Raw genomic sequence first — 26,486 nt, forward strand, 5'->3', positions numbered from 1 at the left:
AAAGTTTACCGTCTTACCTCCTTGCCTAGGGACGCCAGATGAAAGTTGATGTTGTCAAGCCCTGAATCAAAATTGCGCAACGGATAACTGGGGGGAGGAGCTTGAGAGCGCTACCTAGAGAGCGTGTCATTTCTGAACGATACTAGGCAAGGGGCTGGAGGGCTCACACGCTGATGTGTGGGTCCCTGCATTCAATAGCTTTTATTTTAAATAAATTCCTTTAACTTGACTTCTTTGTGATTTTTAAGGTATGTTAAAGATTGAAGACAGTTGATTTCCTATTTATTTTAAACATTATCACTCGACTTTACAGCGATAGCAGCAATTGTTTCAGTTTACAGATATTACAATTTTACAACTTATAGCTCGGTTATATTATATACTAATCTGCGCGCACATTTCTACGGGTAAGACGGAATTGCGTTGGCCAAATGTATGCCATCAAAGTCTCCCAATATTTTACATAGGACATTCACTATGTGAGGAGGATAACGGACAAACTGGGGACTAGATACTTTAACACAGGGGGTCAAATTTCCGGAATTAAATGAGCGCAATCCGAAGCTGGAAATAATAGAATTAGTACAAATATTCAAATACCTCTCTTGCATGCGTGAACGTTGAGACAGACGCACTGAGGGCACGTCTGCTCACCTACCCGTCTTCTGTAACCCTCCCAGAATATGGCGGGCACGCCGGCCGGAGTGGCCGAGTGGTTCTGGGCGCATCAGTCTGGAACCGTGCGACCGCTATGGTCGCAGGTTCGAATCCTGCCTCGGGCATGGATGTGTGTGATGTCCTTAGGTTAGTTAGGTTTAAGTAGTTCTAAGTTCTAGGGGACTGATGACCTTAGAAGTTAAGTCCCATAGTGCTCAGAGCCATATGGCGGGCACCCGGAGGTCTTCCTGGGCCCCGGTGGAGGGGGTGGTCGAACCACTTGGCCGTGACCAACCTCTCCACCCCAAATCTTGTGACACTGGAAAGTCTTTGACTTTTACCTGCCTGTGCTGCCTCTCTGATCCCCTAGCCAGGAGTAAGGTTGGCTCTACTATACTACAGAACTACATCCCAACAAAGATTTGGCCACGCTTTACGGAAAGGTGTGAGGAGGATTAGGAAAGTTCATGTGGAGATTCACATCCACGTACAAGAAATGCATAATACACGACACATATAAATACGTATTATGAAGCCTGACCCATTTCTTTGCACCCGTCCACATGGGTTCTGTTGCACCCGCGGCCGGTCGCGTCGTGTAATAAAATTGATTGCGGAGCCGCCTTTGTTTCTACACTCCTGGAAATGGAAAAAAGAACACATTGACACCGGTGTGTCAGATCCACCATACTTGCTCCGGACACTGCGAGAGGGCTGTACAAGCAATGCTCACACGCACGGCACAGCGGACACACCAGGAACCGCGGTGTTGGCCGTCGAATGGCGCTAGCTGCGCAGCATTTGTGCACCGCCGCCGTCAGTGTCAGCCAGTTTGCAGTGGCATACGGAGCTCCATCGCAGTCTTTAACACTGGTAGCATGCCGCGACAGCGTGGACGTGAACCGTATGTGCAGTTGACGGACTTTGAGCGAGGGCGTATAGTGGGCATGCGGGAGGCCGGGTGGACGTACCGCCGAATTGCTCAACACGTGGGGCGTGAGGTCTCCACAGTACATCGATGTTGTCGCCAGTGGTCGGCGGAAGGTGCACGTGCCCGTCAACCTGGGACCGGACCGCAGCGACGCACGGATGTACGCCAAGACCGTAGGATCCTACGCAGTGCCGTAGGGGACCGCTCCGCCACTTCCCAGCAAATTAGGGACACTGTTGCTCCTGGGGTATCGGCGAGGACCATTCGCAACCGTCTCCATGAAGCTGGGCTACGGTCCCGCACACCGTTAGGCCGTCTTCCGCTCACGCCTCAACATCGTGCAGCCCGCCTCCAGTGGTGTCGCGACAGGCGTGAATGGAGGGACGAATGGAGACGTGTCGCCTTCAGCGATGAGAGTCGCTTCTGCCTTGGTGCCTATGGTGGTCGTATGCGTGTTTGGCGCCGTGCAGGTGAGCGCCACAATCAGGACTGCATACGACCGAGGCACACAGGGCCAACACCCGGCGTCATGGTGTGGGGAGCGATCTCCTACACTGGCCGTACACCACTGGTGATCGTCGAGGGGACACTGAATAGTGCACGGTACATCCAAACCGTCATCGAACCCATCGTTCTACCATTCCTAGACCGGCAAGGGAACTTGCTGTTCCAACAGGACAATGCACGTCCGCATGTATCCCGTGCCACCCAACGCGCTCTAGAAGGTGTAAGTCAATTACCCTGGCCAGCAAGATCTCCGGATCTGTCCCCCATTGAGCATGTTTGGGACTGGATGAAGCGTCGTCTCACGCGGTCTGCACGTCCAGCACGAACGCTGGTCCAACTGAGGTGCCAGGTGGAAGTGGCATGGCAAGCCGTTCCACAGGACTACATCCAGCATCTCTACGATCGTCTCCATGGGAGAGTAGCAGCCTGCATTGCTGCGAAAGGTGGATATACACTGTACTAGTGCCGACATTGTGCATGCTCTGTTGCCTGTGTCTATGTGCCTGTGGTTCTGTCAGTGTGATCATGTGATGTATCTGACCCCAGGAATGTGTCAATAAAGTTTCCCCTTCCTGGGACAATGAATTCACGGTGTTCTTATTTCAATTTCCAGGAGTGTATTTCCCGGTGCGAGCGAGCAGCGAAACCTGCTGCTTATAGAGCGGAAACTACTGTACCGTTTCATTACCACTAAATGCTTAGGAAGTGACACCCCCAGACGTTCATCACTGTTCTTGTAATCGGATGCTATCGAGCTCTTTCCTTTGTTGTCGGCAGTATTTTACATTTATCCACACTGACGGCGATGCCGCTAATAGGCGCTAGTTCGGGGAAAGTGTCTGTGATGCGGGGCAGGGGCCGAACCCCACGTGGCAAAGGAGGGAACTGGGCGCTGAGCGGCGAGTTCGCGGCGGCCGTGGGAGTGTCCTGCGAGCAGGCGAGTTGTGATTCGCGGGCAGCCTTCGGCAGCCGGCGGCGCGGTCCGTTGCCCGCGGAAGAAGCGGCGCGCGGCGCGCCGGGCTGCCGACGCAGAGGCGCAGGTTTGCCAACCTGGGGAGGGGGGCGGCGGGCGCTCGCTATAAGTAGATGAGTAGCGGGCGCGCGCGCACACGCGTGCAACATCCCACCTGCCGCACAGGGGCACCAACACCACCATACACTGGTGAGTACCGAGCTCTCCTTACGGCCCTCGCCGTTACCAAGTAATTTTGCAAATTTTCCGCACCAACCACAGATCTCTGTTGTGGTTCCCAATAGCATCCAAAACGACGATGCTGGTTATTTTCTGCGTCGTGATAATTGTTAACAACCACTTTGGCTCAAATTTCATGTAATCTGGAAGACAACTTCTGGCAAGGATCGTTGTTGACGTCTGTGTCATAACAGTAGATACAACAAAAAACAACAGTGTTTGTGATTAAACTGTAATGTCCCAGACGCATCAAATGTATGTTTTTACCTAAAATGGGATACTGCAATAGAACAGTCCTATAGGGATAACTATTTTGACTCCCTCGTCCAGTTTATTATTCAAATTCTTTTGTACAAAATTTATTCAAGTATGTTTCGATATATCTGCAATGTGAACACTGTCCGTGGATTATTACAAACTGAATCGCGTGTTGTGCATCGCTAATGGGCTGGTTGTTTTCAGTGAGTGCCTACGTTATAAACGAAACGCAGACTCATTTCGATCACGATGAGGGATGAATGGACCAGAGTGTTCGTGAATCAGCTTACACAGAATTCACCTAAAGTGAAGTAAAGACACCTTGGCAAATCAAAAGAGTAGATTTCAGGGCACGGATTCCAACCCCAGTTTCGACATCGAGTCCAGTGAGTCAAGTACTGCACCGTTCCACTCGGTCGTCAGGTGGTGCAGCAGAGCCAGGGCTCCTGTTCGCCGAGATCCGAGTTAAAAGCTACAGCTAGCCACCGCTATGCGCGCTTCCAGTGTTTCTCCAGAATCCAGTCCAGTTGGTTTCCCAGATCCTTACTTCAAACGTAAATTTTAAGGAGTCAAATTTTCTCTCAGTTAAAAACGTTTCAGTACATTGTTACAGAGTCTATATGAAGTGACAACTGAGAAATCTGTGCCAGTATCAGAACTAGGACATAATTTCCTGTTTTTCGTTAGAAGGCGTCTTACCATAAAGCTACGCCAGCACGCCCCGTGGTTCGATCCAAATTCTCTGTGTCACTCGGTGTTCTGGCCTGTGTATCGAATACGTTTGAGTGATAGTCTTTTTATTCATTTCCAACCAAAGCGTTTTGATTCCAACCGTTCTAAAGAGAGCGTCTGTGGTGTGAGTGCGTTTTAGCTGTTGTCCATCTCTCACCAATGTAATTAACGAAAGATTTCATTGATCAGAATTTTATAGGAAAATTCAGGTTATCTTGTCGTTTTATGAAGCTGGCATTCTTATATTTAGCACGATCAGTATGTATCTTAGTCACTAAAAGTCATGTACTAACATTTACGTTCCCCTCTGTATTTCTTAAGCGGACATGCAAGTGAACAGGTAGCGTTTTCATCCCGTATTTTGACAATACATTGCTCTTGATTTATAACAGCAGCGGCGTTGAAGTTTTATGTCAACACAACATTAGTAAGCGTTATTTGAAAAAAATATCTATTTCTCTATATAATTTAATTCTTGCAACAATTTGTCTGCAAGATCATTTTTGAATGTCCATGTAGTTTACAGTACCGTTATCTCTAGCATCATGCGTGTAATATCGCTCAGACTGTGGGAGAGTTGTCTCAACATCCTTAGAAGTGTGATATGCCTCGCGTCTTGTGTTTTAGAGTATAACTGGTGAATCAGCAACTTATTTCATCCTATCATTATGTTATTCAAGAATTACCTTCAACGATAATATGTAGTGTATCCACACGCTACAAGATGTGAGGCGTAACATATTTTTCCATGGGTTTTGAGAGAAGTCTGCGACAGTTTGAATGATTTTACACGCATCAAGTCCGAGACGATAACGAAAACTACTCGTGCATTCGAAATTTATTTCGTAGACATATTGTTGTAATAATTTAACTATGGTAGGTATATATATAAAATTTTAATAATGCTTCATGCAGTGTAATGCGTGTTGACATAAAACCGCAACGTCCTAGGTGTTATGAATCAAGCGTAATGTATTCTCAAAGTATGGGATGAAAATACTGCCTCTTCATGTCCAAATCCTTTAAAGGTTATGTTCTAGAAACGTAACTCGATTTCGTTTGTTTTGACACTAAAAATACTTTCCTCTTGCGTTGTCAAAAGTACTTTCTTGAGGTCAAACGAACTTACTGCATGAATATTTTTTAAAAATTTTCTAATTTTCTGCAAGCGCCGTTTTACTGTATGGTACTGTGAAGTATCGTTTGAGTCGATCAGTGTTAGAACAGGGCCACCTACATCGAAACCTATAAATCTGGGGGACTTTCGTGTTGTTTCTGCGTTAGGTTTCTTCGTAGTTTGTCGTTAGTAGGGAAACTGCTGTGTACTGCTGTCATTACGGCGGCCGTCGAGGTAGTCCTCCACGGTTGCTCAAGACTCGCGGCAGGAAACCCAGCCGAGCGCTCGCGTAATGGCGCGTGGAACTGCCCGATCGCCTGCGCCACGCAACAGAGCTGCGCGCATGAGTCGTCTCATGCAGTCGTCTAAGACTGCTGTACCTTGTACATATCTTGTACGAGGAGAAAAACAGCACGGCAACTTATAGTGGAAGCGGTCACTGTGTCAGTACTCTTCAAGTCTAGCATCGACACAGATGCATTATCTGATTTGAGTTTAAAATGGACTGCCTGTGCCGTTCATATGGGAGACTGACGTAGCTGTGACTGCCTTATGAGCTCGCAAGTCAGCATCTGGCACGGCCAGCTATTGTATGTCAAACAAGAGGAAAAGTATGTGAACTACATCTGGCTCTACGTGTAGGAGGTAGCTGCCTCACTAACCACAACCTAAACAAACAGTATCTAAGTCATTTGATGTCTCTGTAAAGGCTACGCAGATTTCACATTAATTGCCTTGTGAGTTATTTGTGGTACTAACGACGAACTCATGGTGGTGCTTGTAAAGGCACTTTCCGAGTGCGCCGTCCGAGGTTTCACAAACCAGAGGGCTCGTCTTCTTGTGGGGGTACTTTTACTGTTAGTGTTCAGCCACTGTGATTTAGATTTCCTTTGGTTTGCATAAATGGCGCTATGCTTGTTTCGGTAATGCTACAGCTGAGCTTCTCACCACTATAGATCTATTGGAGTTTGTTTAGCGTTTCTAACAACATTTTCAGGTAACTTAAATGAGTATATTTGGAAGAACAGCAGCGTTGTTTTCAAGAAACACTATCATGTGAATTTAGAGAACCGTGTTGGAACTAATCTGTGTGTCTGCTACATCTAACATGTAACTCGCTTATGTATCCTGAGAATGACATAACGGAGATTGGCATACAGACATTTTCCTGCGCCCTGGTAGATTCATCATAGACTGCAGGTGTGACGGCTGAGGGAGTAAGTAAGTAGATGTAAAGATGGATGACATTGATTCATTTCTTTCTTTTTGGATCATAAGTGTTCCGACTGGCTTGCTGCGAATGCACTTGTGAAATCACGTATTCTAAATTTTGATAATTTAGGCCGAACGACGCAGGTCATTGAGGTTAGAAAACGTTACTGTGAACTGCTTTGCATATATGTTGGCGATCATTTCGGTACAATAGGCGTAGGAGCGTGTTAAATACGCCAGCAGAGCATTTATGCTGCTACTGAGCTGTCACTTCAATAGGACCGGCGAGAGGTGATCTAGAAGTGGAGAATATTTCCTGCAGAACACTGCGATGGGACATTTAGTGGAGTAATTAGGCGTTTTTCCACATATCATATGATTTACTAGAAGATGGAACTATAAGATTTTGGTTCAAATGGCTCTGAGCACTATGGGACTTAACATCTGTGGTCATCACTCCCCTAGAACTTAGAACTACTTAAAAAACTAACCTAAGGACATCACACACATCCACGCCCGAGGCAGGATTCGAACCTGTGACCGTAGCGGTCACGAGGTTCCAGACTGAAGCGCCTAGAACCGCACGGCCACACAAGCCGGCTATAAGGTTTTAAACGAAACTTTAGCTTATAGGAAAAAGAGGGCTTTTACGTGAGGGTAGCGAATATCCGGATTCGAAAGATGCTCGGGCACTTGTTTAATCGGCCAAGAAAAGAAAATCGTTGATGCACGCACTTTACTGTAGAGCGACGGGTTCGTTCTTCACCTATTACAGAGCACTGTAGTTAGGTCCTGTCTGTCGAAGGAGTACCACATTGAACACTGAAATTGATGTCGCGAGCCTCTTCAGCTCTAACCGGTCACTATTTACGTTAGTCACGTGTTACCGATACTGACATTATCGGGTTCAAAACACGGAACTTATTAAACAAATTTGAGAGTCAGCTGCATCCCGCTTCGACACAGGTTTCATTGCGACTGATGCTGAATTTTGTTTCTAGAGTTGTAAGTTTCGAACGTTACAATGGTAGTAGCCGAAAAACGTTACTAACGTAATAACTATATTTTAAAAAATATACAAGCAATGCGGATGCGTTTATTTGCAGAAACTTGTAATTATCGCAGACTTAAAGAACTTTTTTTATTTTATCGATATGGTCGATCATAGTATGAAAGTAACCGATTCTGTAACAACGCAGAAATGAATCAGTCAATGGTACGACGAAAATGAAAAGAAATTACTGCAGCCGGCCGAAGTGGCCGTGCGGTTACAGGCGCTGCGGTCTGGAACCGCAAGACCGCTACGGTCGCAGGTTCGAATCCTGCCTCGGGCATGGATGTTTGTGATGTCCTTAGGTTAGTTAGGTTTAACTAGTTCTAAGTTCTAGGGGACTAATGACTTCAGCAGTTGAGTCCCATAGTGCTCAGAGCCATTTGAACCAAATTACTGCACTATTGTTAGAGAAGTACAGACTTATTGTGTTTCTGCTTACTCGTTGCTCAGACGTGCGTGCACACTTACTAATTCAGGAGTAATAATTTTGTTTTCTTTCAGCATTAAATAAAAATTTCTTTTGTCTTTGGTCAAACCTTCTCCAGTTGGTGAACCATAAAAAGGTAAACAAGTAGCAGCGTTAACAACGAATGTACTAGATGGCATTTATCCCTTTCCGTGAAAGGAAAGACTCTATCGTCACTTGTTATCCATTCATATCAATGAGAACTTAATACAAGGACACCTGTTTTTCCCTTCCGGTTTTATTTTAGCGCCGTCATTTAGTGCGGACGGCGCTGCACGCAGGACACGGACGATCGGTAACGGTGCCATTACAGCTGTCAGCTAGCGCAGTCTGGTGGCGTCGGTCCTGACGCTTGCTGACAGCTGCAGACCTCCCGGTAAGCACCGCCAGCGCCGCCGCGGCTGCTGGAGGCAACGGCAGCGGCAGCGGCCGCGGAGCCCGCGAGGTTCAACGGCCGCAAGGTCGCCTCTGGAGCGCTGCGACGCTCCGGCCAAAGGCTGACGCCGCGCCGCGGTTGGGCACTGAGCTACTAGTTGCACTTTATATCATATAACAGGCACAGGAACTCCCCAATAGAGCACTCTTTGTGCTCAGTTTCCTGATTGTTGTTCCATCTTCTGTCCGCCTCCGTAGCTGATGGTCAGCGCGACTGAATGTCATGCGGGGATCCCGGTACGATTCCCGGTATTTCGAGGGCCTTTTCCTTGGTGAGAGGACCGGTGCGGGGTGCATGCAGCCTCTTGAGGCCAGTTGAGGAACTGCTTGACCTTTAGTAGCGGTTGAAAAGCCAAAAAATCGACTACGTGTGGGAGAGCGGTGTACTGACCACATGCCTCTTCATACGGTATCCAATGACGACACTGGCACAGGATGACATGGCGGTCGGGCGATCCCTACTGGCCCGTCTATGTCGGTGACACGGATCTTTTTATTAACTATTCCATCTTCTGCGATTAATTCATACACACGATACTCAGAAGAAAAGATAACTATCTTCTCAACATGCTACAAGGTTTGTAGTTCCTATCATGTATGAGTTTCACTTACTTTCTAATACCACCAAGAAAATACTCAGATCCTGAACTAGGCGTGGAGTTCGGGAAAGGGGGGGGGGGGGAAAGAGTCACATTTTGCAAACAACAGTCGAAACATACTACCAGTCGTTCATCTCTTCAACGATACAATCCGCTCCTTGGTCACAGAATCCTTCGGGAACCATTGTGTGAAGATCTTTATCTATGATTGCTGCGATTCACTTGCCCGACTGTTTGGACATAGTCATCTGCGCAGAGTCCATGCTGATGATCTTGCTTCACGATTAGCATCACCCACATCTTTGCATCCTCTCTGAAACTGCTGGCACCAAACACTACCGCTAAACGCGACACGGCATTTGGTCCACATACCGGCAGAAGTTCCCGGCGAAAAGTGTGTTTAGACGTTTTACTCTCGTAAATCGTACGGTCTCGCGTACTTCAAGTTTCAATTACGTTTCCAGCTGCCGCGGTTTTCCATTCTCACACTGTGATGTACCTGTTCAGGGCACCGCAGCAGTACTATGTCTGCAGGAAACCCAGAACACGCACCGCTCTTGATGCGAAATGGTTTTAGCGTTGGACGACATGTTCAGTTTATTAACGAATAGACGTGTGGTTATTTCACGGAGACCAATGAAATAGCACACATCATCCATGCGATCCTGATAGTATTTACGAGTCCTTTCAGATGACTGAATAATCGATGCGCCACGTTTTAAATTACGAGAAATGGACTAGAGTGTATGCGACGATCAAATCGTGCCTCCCCCGTAGCAGCTCCTGTGATGTGTGCATCGTACTGCGAGCACCCTGTACAATGCTATAGTTTTCACTCGTACCATTCTCCTGAAAATGACGCGCTGGAAACATTTCGAAACGCTGCGGCAAGAAGATGCTGCTTCTTTGCTGACCAGTTTTCTTTAGAAAAGACGCTTTTTCTGTAAACCCAAGGCACAGCCTGGTATTAGGCTGACCGTTTAATGTACGTGGAGGCCTTCAGCTGACGATCGCGGTCAGGAAACGCAGGACATGTTCTGTCTTCTGACAATGCGCCACTCTTGTTGCGAAATAGTCTTGCCTTTGGACGACATATGCAGTTTACATTTTGAAGCACCTTGGTATCACGGTACGTCAGCTCCCACAAAATCAATGGAGTGATGAAAATCAAAATCGCAGGTACAGTATAACAGCACCGCCGTAGCGGTATATGAGAATCACTCATCGTTGTCAGTTGCCTATGATGTATCTTCCTACGATTCAGGTTGTGCCATACTCCTGTCTATGACTGTGTATGCCAAGCCTCTAGTGACACTGAAGACGATTGACTTGAGCGTTTACCGGCCGAATTAGTTATTGCGTATTTTTGTGCAAATGTAGACGTGAACTTTCGTGAAATGATAATTTACTGGGAAGCCTGTGTTGTAGTTTCACTGTTTTTATATTGTGTGCCACATGTAGTGTATAGATAAGTGTGAGGTGAGTGGCGTATCTTATTCATCAGTTTTAAGGCTCGATGGTAACTGTACTTAGAGCTGTAAAATTACCATAGACTATCATAAGTAAACGTAGACTACGGCAGTCTGCCTAGCAGCTTTGGTCAGTTAAGGTCGTACCCGCGTTACCTGTATGTTAGGAGTGTTGTATACGTATGAGGCGTTACCTCATAACGAATGCTTTGTTTATGTATGTGATCAGTGTCATACTACACTCTCTTAAAAACGGAAAGTGGTGAACTGTCTAGAAGCCGAGTGAGGATATATAAAGGGCGAGGTTCTACCTATTTATCCTCCCATCTGTTACTTAAAAATAAGCAGTATGTACAGCAGCACTGAAATTATCAGTGTTTAGTTCCGGTTTTATTCGAAAATTGTCGATTTGTAACGTGAAACAGTGTGATGTTGTAAAAATAAAGAAAACAATACAGGTTTGTCACATAGCCCAAGAAAACGCATTTTGCTCAACATAAAGGTAAAATAAAAGAAAAAGAACACAAAACAAAAATATATCCAACATCGCTTTAATACTTCGTCGAACTTATATAAAACATGTTTGTGTTATTCATAAACAACTTTCGCGTTCATCAATAACAACAGGAAATTCTGGCCTTTGATCATGATGAAGACAAAATAACAGCAGTAATTATATATGTTTTCTTATGTTTGTGCATGTTAACTGTACTTGCACCAAAAGTAATTGCTTGGTTACATAAAAGCGCCGAAGTTACGCTATCAGCTGATTCTTATTACTTATGGAATGCAATTCATATTCTGTAAGGATATAAAATACACAATGTAACACTGGACGATGTGCGGCTCTAATTATGTGCAAAACGAACAGAAACAAAACAAACAAACAAACAAAGAGAAGTTGTCGGCTCCCAGGTTTTCTCTTAGACATTCATTTATGTTTCTTCCCCTACCAATGCTATCAATACTGTCGGTAACCCTACCATTTAGTATGTCATTTATGTATTGTAGCAGATCTGCCAAACGGTGGTTTGGGTTGAGCTCAACTCTAGCTGCAATTAATTAACAGATGGAAAGATAATTAGCAATACTTGGAACTTCGAATAAGGGTCGCCTCTGATTACGATAGGAAAATTTTAATGAATTCAAAAATGCTAATTTATGCGATTGAACTACACTTGAATATTCAAATTTGTTAGCACAGTAAACTATCATTCATCAGCGTAATTACTGACTCCTTTTGGTTGTAAATAGAGAGTTAAAACATTTTGTTCCAGTTTGGCGAGCTGCCTTGTGAACTGGAGACCGATAACACTGTACTTTATACTGGAGGTTGATTCGATCGTCGTCAGTCGCCTGTGATGTCCCTCGTTGCGCTTCGGGATGTGCTGTATGTCCATCAGTGACCGAGCACACTAAGCCTCGGATGGCACTGAAGGCGAATGTACGTTCCATAAAAATATCAGTTACAGAACTCATAAATCCTGACTTCTACACTTTTTGTAACGCAACGGAGGATAGATTCCGACCTCTGAACTCTGTAAACTTACATAATTTTCTCGCAGTTTGGTGCAGCTTCATACACTACTGGCCATTAAAAATGCTACGCCACGAAGATGACGTGCTACAGACGCGAAATGTAACCGACAGGAAGAAGATGCTGTGATATGCAAATTATTAGCTTTTCGGAGCATTCACACAAGGTTGGCGCCGGTGGCGACACCTACAACGTGCTGACATGAGGAAAATTTCCAACCGATTTCTCATACACAAACAGCAGTTGACCGGCATTGCCTGGTGAAACGTTGTTCTGATGCCTCGTGTAAGGAGGACAAATGCGTACCATCACGTTTCCGACTTTGATAAAGGTCGGATTGTAGCCTATCGCGATTGCGGTTTGTCGTATCGCGACATTACTGCTCGCGTTGGTCGAGGTCCAATGACTGTTAGCAAGATATGGAATCGGTGGGTTCAGGAGGGTAATACGGAACGCCGCGCTGGATCCCAATGGCCTCGTATCACTAGCAGTCGAGATGACAGACATCTTATCCGCATGGCTGTAACGGATCGTGCAGCCACGTCTCGATCCCTGAGTCAACAGATGGGGACGTTTGCAAGACAACAACCATCTGCACGAACAGTTTGACGACGTTTGCAGCACCATGGACTATCAGCTCGGAGACCAAGGCTGCATTTGGCGACATCGCAGTGAACGCACATTGGAATCGTGTATTCGTCATCGCCATACTGGCGTATCACCCGGCGTGATGGTATGGGGTGCCATTGGTTACACGTCTCTGTCACCTCTTGTTCGCATTGACGGCACTTTGAACAGTGGACGTTACATTTTAGATGTGTTACGATCAGTGGTTCTACCCTTCATTAGATCCCTGCGAAACCCTACATTTCAGCAGGATAATGATGCACAACCGCATGTTGCAGGTCCTGTACGGGCCTTTCTGGAAACAGAAGATGTTCGACTGCTTCCATGGCCAGTACATTCTCCACATCTCTCACCAATTGAAAACGTCTGGTCAATGGTGGCCGAGCAACTGGCTCATCACAATACGCCAGTCACTACTCTTGATGAACTGTGGTATCGTGTTGAAGCTGCATGGGCAGCTGTACCTGTACAAGCCATCCAAGCTCTGTTTGACTCAATGCCCAGGCGTATCAAGGCCGTTATTACGGCCAGAGGTGGTTGTTCTGGGTACTGATTTCTCAGGATCTATGCATCCAAATTGCGTGAAAATGTAATCACATGTCAGTTGTAGTATAATATATTTGTCCAATGAATACCCGTTTATCATCGGTATTTCTTCTTGGTGTAGCAATTTTAATGGCCAGTAGTGTAATTACTTTAGACAGCGGCATAGTGGTGCATTGTAGCGCCCGCCCCGCCTCCCCAGAGAGCACCCCGGTAAGGCCCGCGCCGTCAGCGGTGCGTGTCGTGGTCAGTGGCCACTCTGGCTGCCTTCCCATCGGGCTGTGGCCGACAGTCGGCGGACAGCCAAGCAAGCCGCTCCATCGCAGACGTATTCGGCGCACGCACGTGCGTACGTCAGCGTACGCCGCGACCTGCCCGAGCCGCGCCGCTCCTGCGTACGGCGCGGCAGGGCGTGGTGCGTGTCACTCGGTATTTGGGACGACGGCTCGCCGCTTCTCGGCCGTCACGAACCTGCGAGCTCTTCACTTTGCTCTTCCCTAAACGACCAGACGAAAATGGGCCTAATGATGTATAGAGAAACTCTAGAATGTAACCCCCTAATTTTTTATTCTATATTTCACGAAAGAGCAGCATATCAGATGACTAGGTTACCATAACAAACTCTGCTTTCGCTTGCAATTTCAGGGAGGGAATTCAGCGTGACGTTCCCGCTTGTTTGAACCAGGAAATCAGTGGTGGTCATACTGCGTTGGTGACTTACCGTCTCACGCTCCGTCAGTGTAGCATCAACACGTGTTCATGTAAATGGCAATCGGACTACGACTTTGCATCTGTCGAAGATGTCTTCTCTTGTGTAGCGGAAGTGTTTTACATAATAAACCGTCCTTTAAAAAAAAGCGGAGACTCAACATTAATTATTGAAACAAGGCAGAGATGTCATTAACTCATTGTCGCTGCCAACACATTGTCGCCGGGTAAAACTACGTGCTTACAGACAATAACATTGTTTTTTTTTTGTTTTAAAGGAATACTTAACCATTGGAACAGTGTGTATACATTTCTAAATCCATTGCCAATAGTAAAATCTCGTCTGTTACAATGGTGTGGCCTGAGTCCGCCTGCAGCTCAACTAACTATGCTCGGAAGCGTAATTTCAAAGTTAACCGTTTTGTTAGCTATTCGACCACTTGCAGCTTCAATCGGGGTTAATTTCGTCTTAATGCTCCAGCGGTTTGTCAGTTTAATTGACAAACATCGTAGCTCTGCTTTCGGTCTCTTCCACCATTACAAGATCATTTCAAAATTGAGTTCTCAATTTATCTGTTGTGAAGGTCTCGGTTGCGTGTTATCAAAGGTTGCTTGCTCGACTGCCAGCAGGGAAAAAGAAGCTTAGTACCGACAAGATGGTTTGAAGAGCACAAATCCGCAGTATATTTTCTAAAAATTGCGTAAATTTATCAGTGTTACAGTTTTGCATCAACATTCATAGTCTGAAAACCACTGCGAACTGCATGACAAAGGATACGTCTTATTGTACCTATTTCTTTCGCATATGGTACGCGGAAAAAATGGTTATTTAAAAGTCTCTGTGTGCTGTGTAACTATTCTGCTCTTGTCCTTGCAATCCCTCCAGGATCAAGATGTAGAGGTTTGTAGTACATTCCTAGATTTATTACTTAAAGCTCATTCTTGAAAATTTGTAAGTAGGCTTTCAGTGGGTGGTTTGCGTCGATCTTCAAATGCCTCCCATTTCAATTCCTTCAACATCTGCGTGACACTCTCTCACGTGTCATCATACCTTTGTCCATTCGTATTTTTCTTCTTTGTATATGTTCAGTACCCCCCGTTTGTTGTATTTGGTATGGAACCCACACACTTGGGTAATATCCTCTGATACGTTGCACGAGTATTTTGTAATTCATATCCTTTATAGATTAGTACCCGGCGTTCCCGGGTGTGTAATTATTCCAGTACTATTAGTCCACCTCCTCCTATGCCGCTCTCTATCTGTCTGCCATTCGCACCTCTTTCTGTTCATCTGCACCTCCCTGCTCTCTCTATCTGCTCCTGACCTCTTTCTATGTCCATGTGCTCCTCCCTTCTTGCTCTCCATCTACTCCTCCCCCTCTATCTCTTCTTTTCCTCTCTCTCTGTTCATGTCCTCTTCCTCCTCTCTCAGTCCATCTCCTCTTTCCTTCTGTCTCTGTCCATCTCTTCTTGCCTTTCTCTGCCCACTTCCTCTCCTTGTCTCTCTGTCCCTCTCGCCGGCTTCCACTTCTCTGTCCATTTTCCCCTCCCCCTTTCTCTGTCCACCTTCTCTTCCCCACATCTGTGTTCATCTCTTAATCCCTACTCTCTGTCTGTCCATCTCTTCCCACCCCTGTTCTCCCTCTCCACCTTATTATGTCCACCCCAATAGGAAGTTGCTGCTTCTTGCCCCCACAGTGTGTCTTGATGTGACATTTTTGTGTCAAAAGCCCGAATAGCCAACGTTTTGCAGTACGGATCGCTGTGACACCTGCAGGAAAAGAGTCAGTGAAGTTCTGGAAGGCACTGACAGGGATGTGAAGCCACGCTGATTACAGTGCTGTGACCAGATGCGCTACGTTACTCGGTTGAGGGCCCACGGCGCGAGCAGCTCAATCGAGGTGGTCCCACAGATTCTCAACTGAGTTTAAATTCGGGTAGTGTGGTGGCCAGGGGAGTACGGTAAACTCAACGCGTTGCTCTTCAAATCTCACATGTGCACTTAGAGTTGCGTGACACATTGTCTTACCCTGCCGGTAGACGCCGTCGCGCCGCGGAAAGAAAAATGCGTTTAGCGGTGGACGTGATCGCTAAGGATAGTCACGTACTTGTGGTGCTCTGTTGTGCCGTTCAGAACGACGAGATCACTCAGAAAATGCCACTAAAACATTCTTCAGTCCATAACGCTTTTTACTCCTGTCTAGACCCTTCCGACGGTTGTTGTAGGCTGTTGGCTTTCAGACGTTTCATGCCGTACACGCCAACGGCCATCTGTCCGATGGAGCATGAGAGTGATTCATCTGAAAAGGTCACCTGTCTTCACTCCGTGGACGTCCAGTTGCGGTTTTGGCGCTCCAGTTCCAGCCTTCATCGCCGATGAACAGCAGTCAGCGTGAATGCGTGAACGAGGTACCTGTTGCGGAGGCCCATACGCAGCAACGTTCGTGGACAGTCGTTGGGGAGACACTGGTGGTAGCCACTTAGTTCATCTGGGCGGTCAGATGCTGAACAGTTGCACGCCTGTTCGTCCGTACACATCTCCACAGCTGTCGTTCACCTCTGACATCTATGGCACCTGATGCACCAGAGTTGCCTCTGCTCTGGTTTTGGTTAGCGCCATTTTTCAACCACGGCGGTACGCGAACGGTTTACAAACTTAGCCGTTGAAATGTTATGATAGAGAAGAGTCCAAATTTTCGACAGAGAAATGAAATGAGGATAGGAATCGATGTGTTCCATAATTTAGACGTTTTGTAAAGGTAGGTTTCGTTTTCTCTTCCTCTACTCTCTTTCCTACTATGTGTGATGGAAACTTGGTGGTGGGAGGGGATGGGAAGGGGCGATAGGAGGGGGGAGGGGGTTCAGTTGCGCTCGTAATCACTCCACTGCTGTAAACGATCACATTTTGGTGTAGTGCGGTTGAAATCACCGACTGGCACCCAGATTAAGGTTTTCCGTAAATTCCCACTGTGACTTTAGACGTATGCAGTGACGGTTTCTTCGAAGAGACGACAGCCGATTTACTTTCGTATTCTTATCCAGTCCGAATTTGTGTTCCGTCTCTAATGACGTCACCGACGGGATTTAAGCTTCCTTCGCTGAAATTGTGGAATCTGAAGATTCCGGGTTAGAATCCCATGCTCACACACACAATTTTAATCTGCCATTGAAACGCTATGGTTATCACAATGTTCATTTCTGGCGGAAATAGTGCAAATAAGAAGGATATCATAACGATCCGTGGAGACATCATTCTCATAGAGAAACCAGATGCCTAAGTCGTGTTCATGAACGGCACTAATAGCACGCTGCAATCACTCCTAAACCTCAACCACGACGAACAGGATAAGACACGTTTGAGATATTGAGTATATTCAGTTATTGCTTCTCGTTTTTATTCTGAACCCTACTACGCGTTTCGGTAGTAATATTATCTATTGCATTTCAATGTTTTTACGCCACTGAAAATACTCGTGGCGCGCAAATGTTTCATCTATTTGATGGATAGGTTAAGCGCCATCTTGCTTGCATAACTAAATAAAAACACTTTTTGTATGTTGTCATAGTCGTACCACAAGTGTCTGTCACTTCTTGCTCTTCTTCTTTGATGCATACCTTACGATAAGTATCAATTGGGGGCGTCCATTTCGTCTGCCCTGTTCTCTTCCATAATTGCTGGTAATTTGATCAATTCCTGTCTTCGAGCAGTCCTAATCTTCTTCATTCTCTGCCTCTCTTTCCTATACTTTTACTTTTAATAATGGTTAGCTATAGGGAGCATTTTTGCAATATACACTCCTGGAAATTGAAATAAGAACACCGTGAATTCATTGTCCCAGGAAGGGGAAACTTTATTGACACATTTCTGGGGTCAGATACATCACATGATCACACTGACAGAACCACAGGCACATAGACACAGGCAACAGAGCATGCACAATGTCGGCACTAGTACAGTGTATATCCACCTTTCGCAGCAATGCAGGCTGCTATTCTCCCATGGAGACGATCGTAGAGATGCTGGATGTAGTCCTGTGGAACGGCTTGCCATGTCATTTCCACCTGGCGCCTCAGTTGGACCAGCGTTCGTGCTGGACGTGCAGACCGCGTGAGACGACGCTTCATCCAGTCCCAAACATGCTCAATGGGGGACAGATCCGGAGATCTTGCTGGCCAGGGTAGTTGACTTACACCTTCTAGAGGACGTTGGGTGGCACGGGATACATACGGACGTGGAACAGCAAGTTCCCTTGCCGGTCTAGGAATGGTAGAACGATGGGTTCGATGACGGTTTGGATGTACCGTGCACTATTCAGTGTCCCCTCGACGATCACCAGTGGTGTACGGCCAGTGTAGGAGATCGCTCCCCACACCATGATGCCGGGTGTTGGCCCTGTGTGCCTCGGTCGTATGCAGTCCTGATTGTGGCGCTCACCTGCACGGCGCCAAACACGCATAAAACCATCATTGGCACCAAGGCAGAAGCGACTCTCATCGCTGAAGACGACACGTCTCCATTCGTCCCTCCATTCACGCCTGTCGCGACACCACTGGAGGCGGGCTGCACGACGTTGGGGCGTGAGCGGAAGACGGCCTAACGGTGTGCGGGACCGTAGCCCAGCTTCATGGAGACGGTTGCGAATGGTCCTCGCCGATACCCCAGGAGCAACAGTGTCCCTAATTTGCTGGGAAGTGGCGATGCGGTCCCCTACGGCACTGCGTAGGATCCTACGGTCTTGGCGTGCATCCGTGCGTCGCTGCGGTCCGGTCCCAGGTCGACGGGCACGTGCACCTTCCGCCGACCACTGGCGACAACATCGATGTACTGTGGAGACCTCACGCCCCACGTGTTGAGCAATTCGGCGGTACGTCCACCCGGCCTCCCGCATGCCCACTATACGCCCTCGCTCAAAGTCCGTCAACTGCACATACGGTTCACGTCCACGCTGTCGCGGCATGCTACCAGTGTTAAAGACTGCGATGGAGCTCCGTATGCCACGGCAAACTGGCTGACACTGACGGCGGCGGTGCACAAATGCTGCGCAGCTAGCGCCATTCGACGGCCAATACCGCGGTTCCTGGTGTGTCCGCTGTGCCGTGCGTGTGATCATTGCTTGTACAGCCCTCTCGCAGTGTCCGGAGCAAGTATGGTGGGTCTGACACACCGGTGTCAATGTGTTCTTTTTTCCATTTCCAGGAGTGTATATCCCAGCCACATATTCTGAGGAAACTGCGTGGTAACTTGAAAATCGTAATACATCATCTTAACTATGAAAAGGGAAACAACTCCGGCATATTTATGAGAGCCACAAATACGTGCATCGACTTCTTTTATCAGTGGCACACCATCATGTGACCACGCTGCAAGTCTAGGGAGTCTTCTGCGACCTCGGACCCCGTCCGCACGTTCCAGACAGCAGTTAGCGTGGCCGTGTCTGCAGTACGCAGTAGCCTTCTCGGATGCATGCACGTGATCGTATAGTATATGTCTGCTCCTTCGTCTGATAGCTTCCACATTACCTCTCTGACAGCGATGCGAGTTTTTCTGTCGTAATTCCCTTCATATGAGTCACATCCCAGACCTTGCGTCACAACTCACGGTAGGGGCACTGCGCTTCTACCATACAAACAAAGCCGCATGACCTCGTGGAAAATGCCAGTTTTCGTCATTGATCAAGAGTGCCAGTAAATTTTACTGTGATTCTTCGGTCTTGTTATGGAAAACTATAGACGCCACAAACCGCAACACGCAACTAAACTGCCAGTGTTTCTTCTTCTTTTCTTCTCTTTTTTTGAAAATAAAAAAAGAAAGAAATACAAACAGTACGAGTAACAAAAGAACCTCTTCTTTGGCGATAGCCCTTATCTCACTGGTTAGTTCGTAATCTCTTCCTAAATTATCTTAGACGCTCTACTATTTTCCCTCCGGTGTCGACACTGAACTTAAGCACTCCTTCCAATGTACCCCTAAAGCTGCAACAAGACTCCATTTCGCATTGATCAGCAATTAATGCATTCTTCTTTTGTCAGTGCTATTAGTTTGTGTCATGATTGTGGCACATGAAATCTAGATGTTAAGTTTAATTATTTTACGTACAATGCTTTACTTTATGGCATTGAATGATGCGATAACGGTTAAAATTCGTCATAAATATAGGACGTAGCGAATATTCTGGCAAAGATTAAGGAACATCGTCTCAGTTATAACTTTGGGATTATGAAGTGTCCATTTTACTTGCATAATACGAAAGGGAGAGGAACTCTTTGGAGTTTGGAATGACTGGAGAAGAACTAACAGTAAATTTAAGCACTGAATCGAACTACAAAGAGCACTCATATGATCCAACTTAAAGATTGTATTAAAGCGATACGTAGTGTTCACTATCTCGTACTGCCTGGCTAAGATCGGTACAGCCACGGTAGTCTTACCATCAACTTGTAGTACTTGCAGGAACTTCCAGTACAGATTTTACACTGCTCATTTTCATTATAATGCATTTTTACACCTGAAATTTCCCAATTTGTTGTTATCACCGTTACAATGAGAACGTGGTATACACTCGTCTCTGGAACCAAACAGCCAGGAAATCGTAACTAACAATGAATGCGATTCAGATTTGTTTGAAATGTACAACAAAATTAATCTTCTAGAAACATAGACTCTTACATGCTCATTCTGCAACTAAAAATGCAACCGCGTAAGGCAAAATACCATGTGTCTTCTCCTGCCAACCTACGTAATATTAAAGTATTATATGCGCATGTGCGTCATGAAATTTCGAGAAAGTTCTTTCCGGGAAGGGTAGGACAACGTATTACTTTCTTGCACATACTTCTCGCTAAATGACCACAACGAGAAAATTCTAGAAATTCTAGGTAATATAGAGACTTATCGACAGTCACTTTTCTCACCCGCCATTAGAGGAGGGGAGGGGGGATAAGTTAATGGTACTAGAAGCCCCCTCCGCCACCCAACGTCAGATGGCTTACGCATTATTGATGTAGATGTAAAGTTTATGCATGGCCTACAAGCCCATCAAAATTACTTCTGTGTAGAGAGATAAAATAGAACTACGACGTTACATATTATTTGCAGTGGTGAGTTTCGATTAATTGTAGCCCTACATTCAGCATTCATGAAACTGATTGTAGGATTATTCTCAACTCGAAATACAGATATCATTTCGCTAGATTCATTTAAGTGGATACGAATACCACAATATTTAGAACTATTAAATATATTAAACGATGTACACCGGCTGACCATCAATTTATCGACTCAGTATTTTCGTTTCTGTCAGTATATAAGATCACTTTATTTTGTTTGAGTTGCTACACTGAAACGACGAACTACTTCGAATAAATTTAGCAAAACGTTTTTTAGGTGAGTGTTTGCATTAAATCAAATCAGGCCATGACGAGAGGTTTCTTTTTGGAAAGGTCATGTCAGATTGGTTCTCTTAATCCTCAACCACAGAGCTATCGATGTTGCGTTGAACTCAGTCTTTGCTGTCAGAACAATAGTGCCGGTTAGAGAAAGCATACACCAAATTTGGTGGATAATCGAGAGTGCTCCCAATCAAAACTTCTTCATTTGCAGCTTTTACGGTGGAGGAACAACTCCAAGAAGTCGGCATGCAAAAATCTTCCCTTGTGCACTCTCGTGCGGGGTCGCTATGTATTGCCTGAGACGGTCTTTGTACAGTGTGACTTTTCTCCGGCGGCCAAAGTCGGTGCACAGACAGCTGTTAATGAGATTTCGGAGCTGGCCGTGCAGGCAAATTGACGAGTACGTCGCGGCTAAGAGTCCGTTAACAAGCCGTTAATTGCTGCAGCATTCGGGAAGCGGGTTCAGCGGACGCGTCTCTTTGTGCTAGCAGCTAGCTGCTCCACTCTTGGCTGCCGCGCCGTGTGGTCCATTGTCGCGCGTCTGCAGACCGCCTTCCCAATGGGGAACCAGCAGGCCGCGAGCCGCGGTTCTGTAGGTAGGGGGGCGCTGGGTGCTGCACGATGTGTCGGTGCCTGCGATCAGAATCGGTTCACCAGACAAGGACGTTCCAGGAACAACTGTTCCACGAAGGGCGGCACAGTGAGTTGAGCCTCCGTGTTCCTTCTGTTTTGTATTCTCCGGCGGCTGTAGTTGTCCCGCTATTGATGTGCGCACGTTTCATTGGCCCCGTTGGGATTTATTGTACAATTTCAAAAGGAATGCACCTTCCCAGGGACGATGTGCGCACGTTTCATTGGCCCCGTTGGGATGTACTGTACAATTCCTACAGGAATGCAGCTTCCCAAGCCGCGCGGGGTTGCCCCGCGGTCTGGGCGCCTTCTCACGGTCCGTGCGACTCCCCGCCCCGTCGGAGGTTCGAGTCCTCTCTCGGGCATGGGTGTGTGTATTGTCCATTGCGTAGGTTAGCTTAAGTTAGATTAAGTAGTGTGTAGGCTTAGGGACCGATGACCTCAGCAGTTTAGTCCCCTAAGACCTTACTACAAATTCCCAAATTTTCCAGCTTCCCAGGGATAAGCAGTACCTATTTAGACAACAACACAAGAACGTTACCTTTGTACGGTCTCTATCGAGGACTGTACCGGGGACTAGCATGTTCGTGAATCACGTAGATGCGTTCAAAACCATTATCCACGTGTGGGTCAGAAGTCGAACTCGTAGAACGGTAGCGCTGTATTTGGGCATCTTCACAAAGACTTCAAAATTATAAAATCAACTCAACGAACGTGGTTGGAGGCAATTTTTGACGATCGTTAGCGTGATATTTTGTTACAACTAGTCACGAAGTAGAAGTACTGAAAGGATATTTCTTTCATCACACAATGTAACATTTGGATCTGTTGGAGACTACGAGAAACGAAACATGTGCCGAATTATCAGTGCTGAAACCTACAGGTGATCGGAATTGTTCGAGCCATATGATAGATAGCCCAGGAAGGCGATGAAGTTCATCCGTTAGTCAGGTAATGCCTGAACAGGACTAGCGGTGCGAATATGCATTACGTTACCTTGTAACACAGTGCCTTTCAGTACAGCGGAAAAAGAGCCAAAGTTAGAAATTTCACTTTTATTTACTCGATAACTAGTTTCGGGTCGAGACCCGTTTTCAAATCATCCAGATAGCAAAAATGGCACATTCCAAAATATAAGAATCATTTCAAGATAACGAACATATAGGTGTAACAAAGTGAAAACGAACAGATACAGATTTCTCTGCATACTCTGTAGCTGTTCATTTGCATTTTGTTATACCTTTGCTATCTACACATGGTTCTTATATTTTGGGAAGTATCATTTTGACTACCTGGATGATGTGAAAATGGGTCGACCCGGAAATAGTCATCAAGTACATACAAGTGAAATTTGCAACTTTGCCTGTTTTTCCACTGAATTTTTTACAAAAATTGCGGCCCTGCAATTACTACAGCAGCCTGGAAGTTCGTACACAGTGTCTGTGTCGGAATTACATGACAAATATATTTAAATTTTCTTGTCTAGTATGTTCGACATGAAGACTCAGGACATCAGCGGCTACAGAGAATGATATGAAAATTTTATCAAATAAAAGTGCACCTGATGCTGAAATTCTATTAAAACGTCCATCTACTATTTGGTTTTCATTTTTGCTTGGGAGTAATAATATGGCAGATGGAAAACCATGAAAATGAAGGAAAAGGAAGGAAGGAATATTAGAGTTTAATGTCCCGTCCACATCGAGTTTATTAGAGACGGGCCACAAGCTTGGATTGTTTCAAGGATGGGCAACGAAATCGCTCGTGTCAAAAGAATAATCCCGGCATTTGCCTGGGGCTGTTTCAATAAATCATGGAAAACCTAAATCTGGATGGTCGGACAAGGATTTGAACCGTCGTCCTGCTGAATACGAGTTCAGTTTAATAACTTCTGCGCCACCTCGCTCGTTACCACGAAACTGCAAATCGCACTCATAGAGAGCCTGTGTTACACTCACGAGGAGTGAAACGTTCCTATTGTGGCACAACCCATCCACAGCAAAGGCACTGCGTAGTTTCGACGATATTCGTATCATGCTGACGCTCTAATTATGGTAACTGAGTGTAGTAATTCCATTGTAGAGTTTCGCCCATAGACGTCCTGTACGACATTACTGAAATAGGAATCAGTATCAGAAAGGTTGATTAACTTTTCACGTAACGTAGACGACAGGAGGTATTTACGGGCGGAGCACCAGCTCGGATTGCTGAGATATGGGGAATTATGGTGGCCGTCTCCTTTTCAAAGAAACGATCCCGGCTTTCGCCTTATGCTTTTTAGAGAAACCATGAATATCTCAATCTGGATGGCGGGACGGGATTTAAGCAACCGTCCTCTCGAATTCCAGTGATCATTGTTGTCACATTGTTGTCATATACACAGAAGGAAGCGTGGCTTAAATACTGGTTTCATTCATAGCTACTTTACAGTAAGGCATGGTACCATACCCACGAAACATTTATGTTTACAGCCGCTATATTTCGCGAGAACATGCAGCTGTACCGTGCGGCTTAATGGTGATGGTACCCTCTTGTGTAAAGTGTTCCAGAGGTAAAAGTGGCCTCCCACTCGAAAACTCCGGGCCGGGCGGGAATTGTTTACGAGGATGCTGTCTACAGAAAACACAAAGCTGGCGTTCTACTGTTCGGAGCGTGGAATGGCTGACTCTGAGCACTATGGGACTTAACTTCTGAGGTCATCAGTCCCCTAGAACTTAGAACTACTTAAACCTAACTAACCTAAGGACATCAAACACATCCATGCCCGAGGCAGAATTCGAACCTGCGATCGTAGCGGTCGCGCGGTTCCAGACTGTAGCTCCAAGAACCGCTCGGCCACCTCGGCCGGCGAGCGTGGAATATTTAACCAGTACTCGGACAGGTAGATTAGAGAAATGCTGTCTTCAGACTGAGGACCACAGCAAGAAAAACAACAATCTATACAGCACTTTGTAGCCAATACTCTTGAATATCCTGCTAACTAAGGATTAATTTTCTTCGACTATCACTTCTGGGTTAAGATGTCTTGGAACAAGTCGTGTTACCTGCCACCATCGAGGGTACTGATGCCGTTGGGGCTCCAACATCCTGGTATTCCACTTCAAACGAACAACGCTCCCCCAAAGTGTCCTCATTAAAAGCTAGAGAGACTGACTTCAGTTCCACATCACTCACGGCATGAATGCACAAGTAATACACCGCTAACGCATAAAAGTTCTCTTCAAAGGAATAACAAATGACAGTCCCAGAGCAAAGATTAAGTGTGTTCTCCATTTCATTACTCTGATAACCGTATGCATCCTTCAGTATTTCTCGACGTCCATTTGGCAATAGCGAAAAAACGTATAACTTACTAGTATTTGTCATTTTACATTGTACAAGGCAAAAATCTATTACTTACTAGTATTTATCAATTTATATTGTTTGATTTTTAAGGCAGAAAATCTGCTTTACGCAGTCATTATTTAAGCAGTCATCGAATCGAGACATCGGACATCATTCCAGTGCCCCGATCGTGACTGCAAATGGGGCGCAACGCTTTGTTACGGAGATAGGCGAATATTCATGCGGCCGAGCGCACAGCGCCGCAGCAAGTCTCCGTGAGATTTCGGGAAGCGATATCGCGATCATTAGAGCTGGAGAACGAGGCTGGAGATGGTGCCCTGGGATTAGCGCGGTGGGAGCGCCGCCTTTTACGGGAACAGTGCGGCTGCGCCGTGCGGCCAGTACATAGTATCCCGACGACACGGCTGCCTCCTGACCGAGCGGCAAAAACCTGTCCATCCGGCAGGCCGGCCATCAGCGGACGCATCGCCGCAGAGGGCAGTCCGTCTGCTGCAACAGAGCCGCTCCGGGAATGTACCTCGCGGAGAATGTCTCACGAGCGACGAGGATCCTCCAGTTACAGGGGCGGGCGTCGAACTCGCGCTACGGAGGATCAGAATTCCACCGTTCCTCAGTTCTCCGATTGTATCAGCCCCTTTCCGTAGAGCTACTACAAAGGATTACCAGTAACCCATAAAGAAAATATAGCGTTTAACAGATGGCTCTGCCGACGATACGATAAGAAGCAATACCTAATTCCTAACTTTATGAAACCATGGCTCTGTAAAAACACAAATAACCACAACGGTCCGTACGTCTAACATGAGTTGGTGTCTTCATTACTCAGTCGGTTGGTGCCACACTGCAAAATCGAAGGTCAGGGTTTCTGTTTCCAGGCCGTCCTAGGATTGTTTCCTTTCACTTATCGCTTCTCTCACGTATGAAAATGATCTGTTAATCTGAAAAATGAAATCTGGACTGGGTTTTGGAACCCCGGCGGAGGACATTATGAATCACCTGTTGTCGGAGTACGCCTACTGAAGAAGTGACGTGTTCTAACCTAAATTCTGTTAGAGGACAGCTTAACGTAGCCTACGAT

At 46.2% G+C, this 26,486-nt stretch overlaps 1 protein-coding gene across 1 annotated transcript in view; it reads left to right on the plus strand.

Annotated features, from left to right (window-relative positions):
• The first annotated feature begins 2,900 nt into the window (after positions 1–2,900).
• The window catches only part of LOC124594324 (uncharacterized transmembrane protein DDB_G0289901-like), a 433,352-nt gene continuing 409,766 nt past the window's right edge, over positions 2,901–26,486 (plus strand). Inside the window, exons 1-2 of the mRNA XM_047132687.1 lie at positions 2,901–3,131; positions 3,190–3,257. Of these exons, the coding sequence (XP_046988643.1) occupies positions 2,901–3,131; positions 3,190–3,257 (299 nt within the window). The remainder of the gene's footprint in view (positions 3,132–3,189; positions 3,258–26,486) is intronic.

This window comes from Schistocerca americana, chromosome 2 (genome assembly GCF_021461395.2).
Source record: "Schistocerca americana isolate TAMUIC-IGC-003095 chromosome 2, iqSchAmer2.1, whole genome shotgun sequence".
Classification (NCBI taxonomy): domain Eukaryota; kingdom Metazoa; phylum Arthropoda; class Insecta; order Orthoptera; family Acrididae; genus Schistocerca; species Schistocerca americana.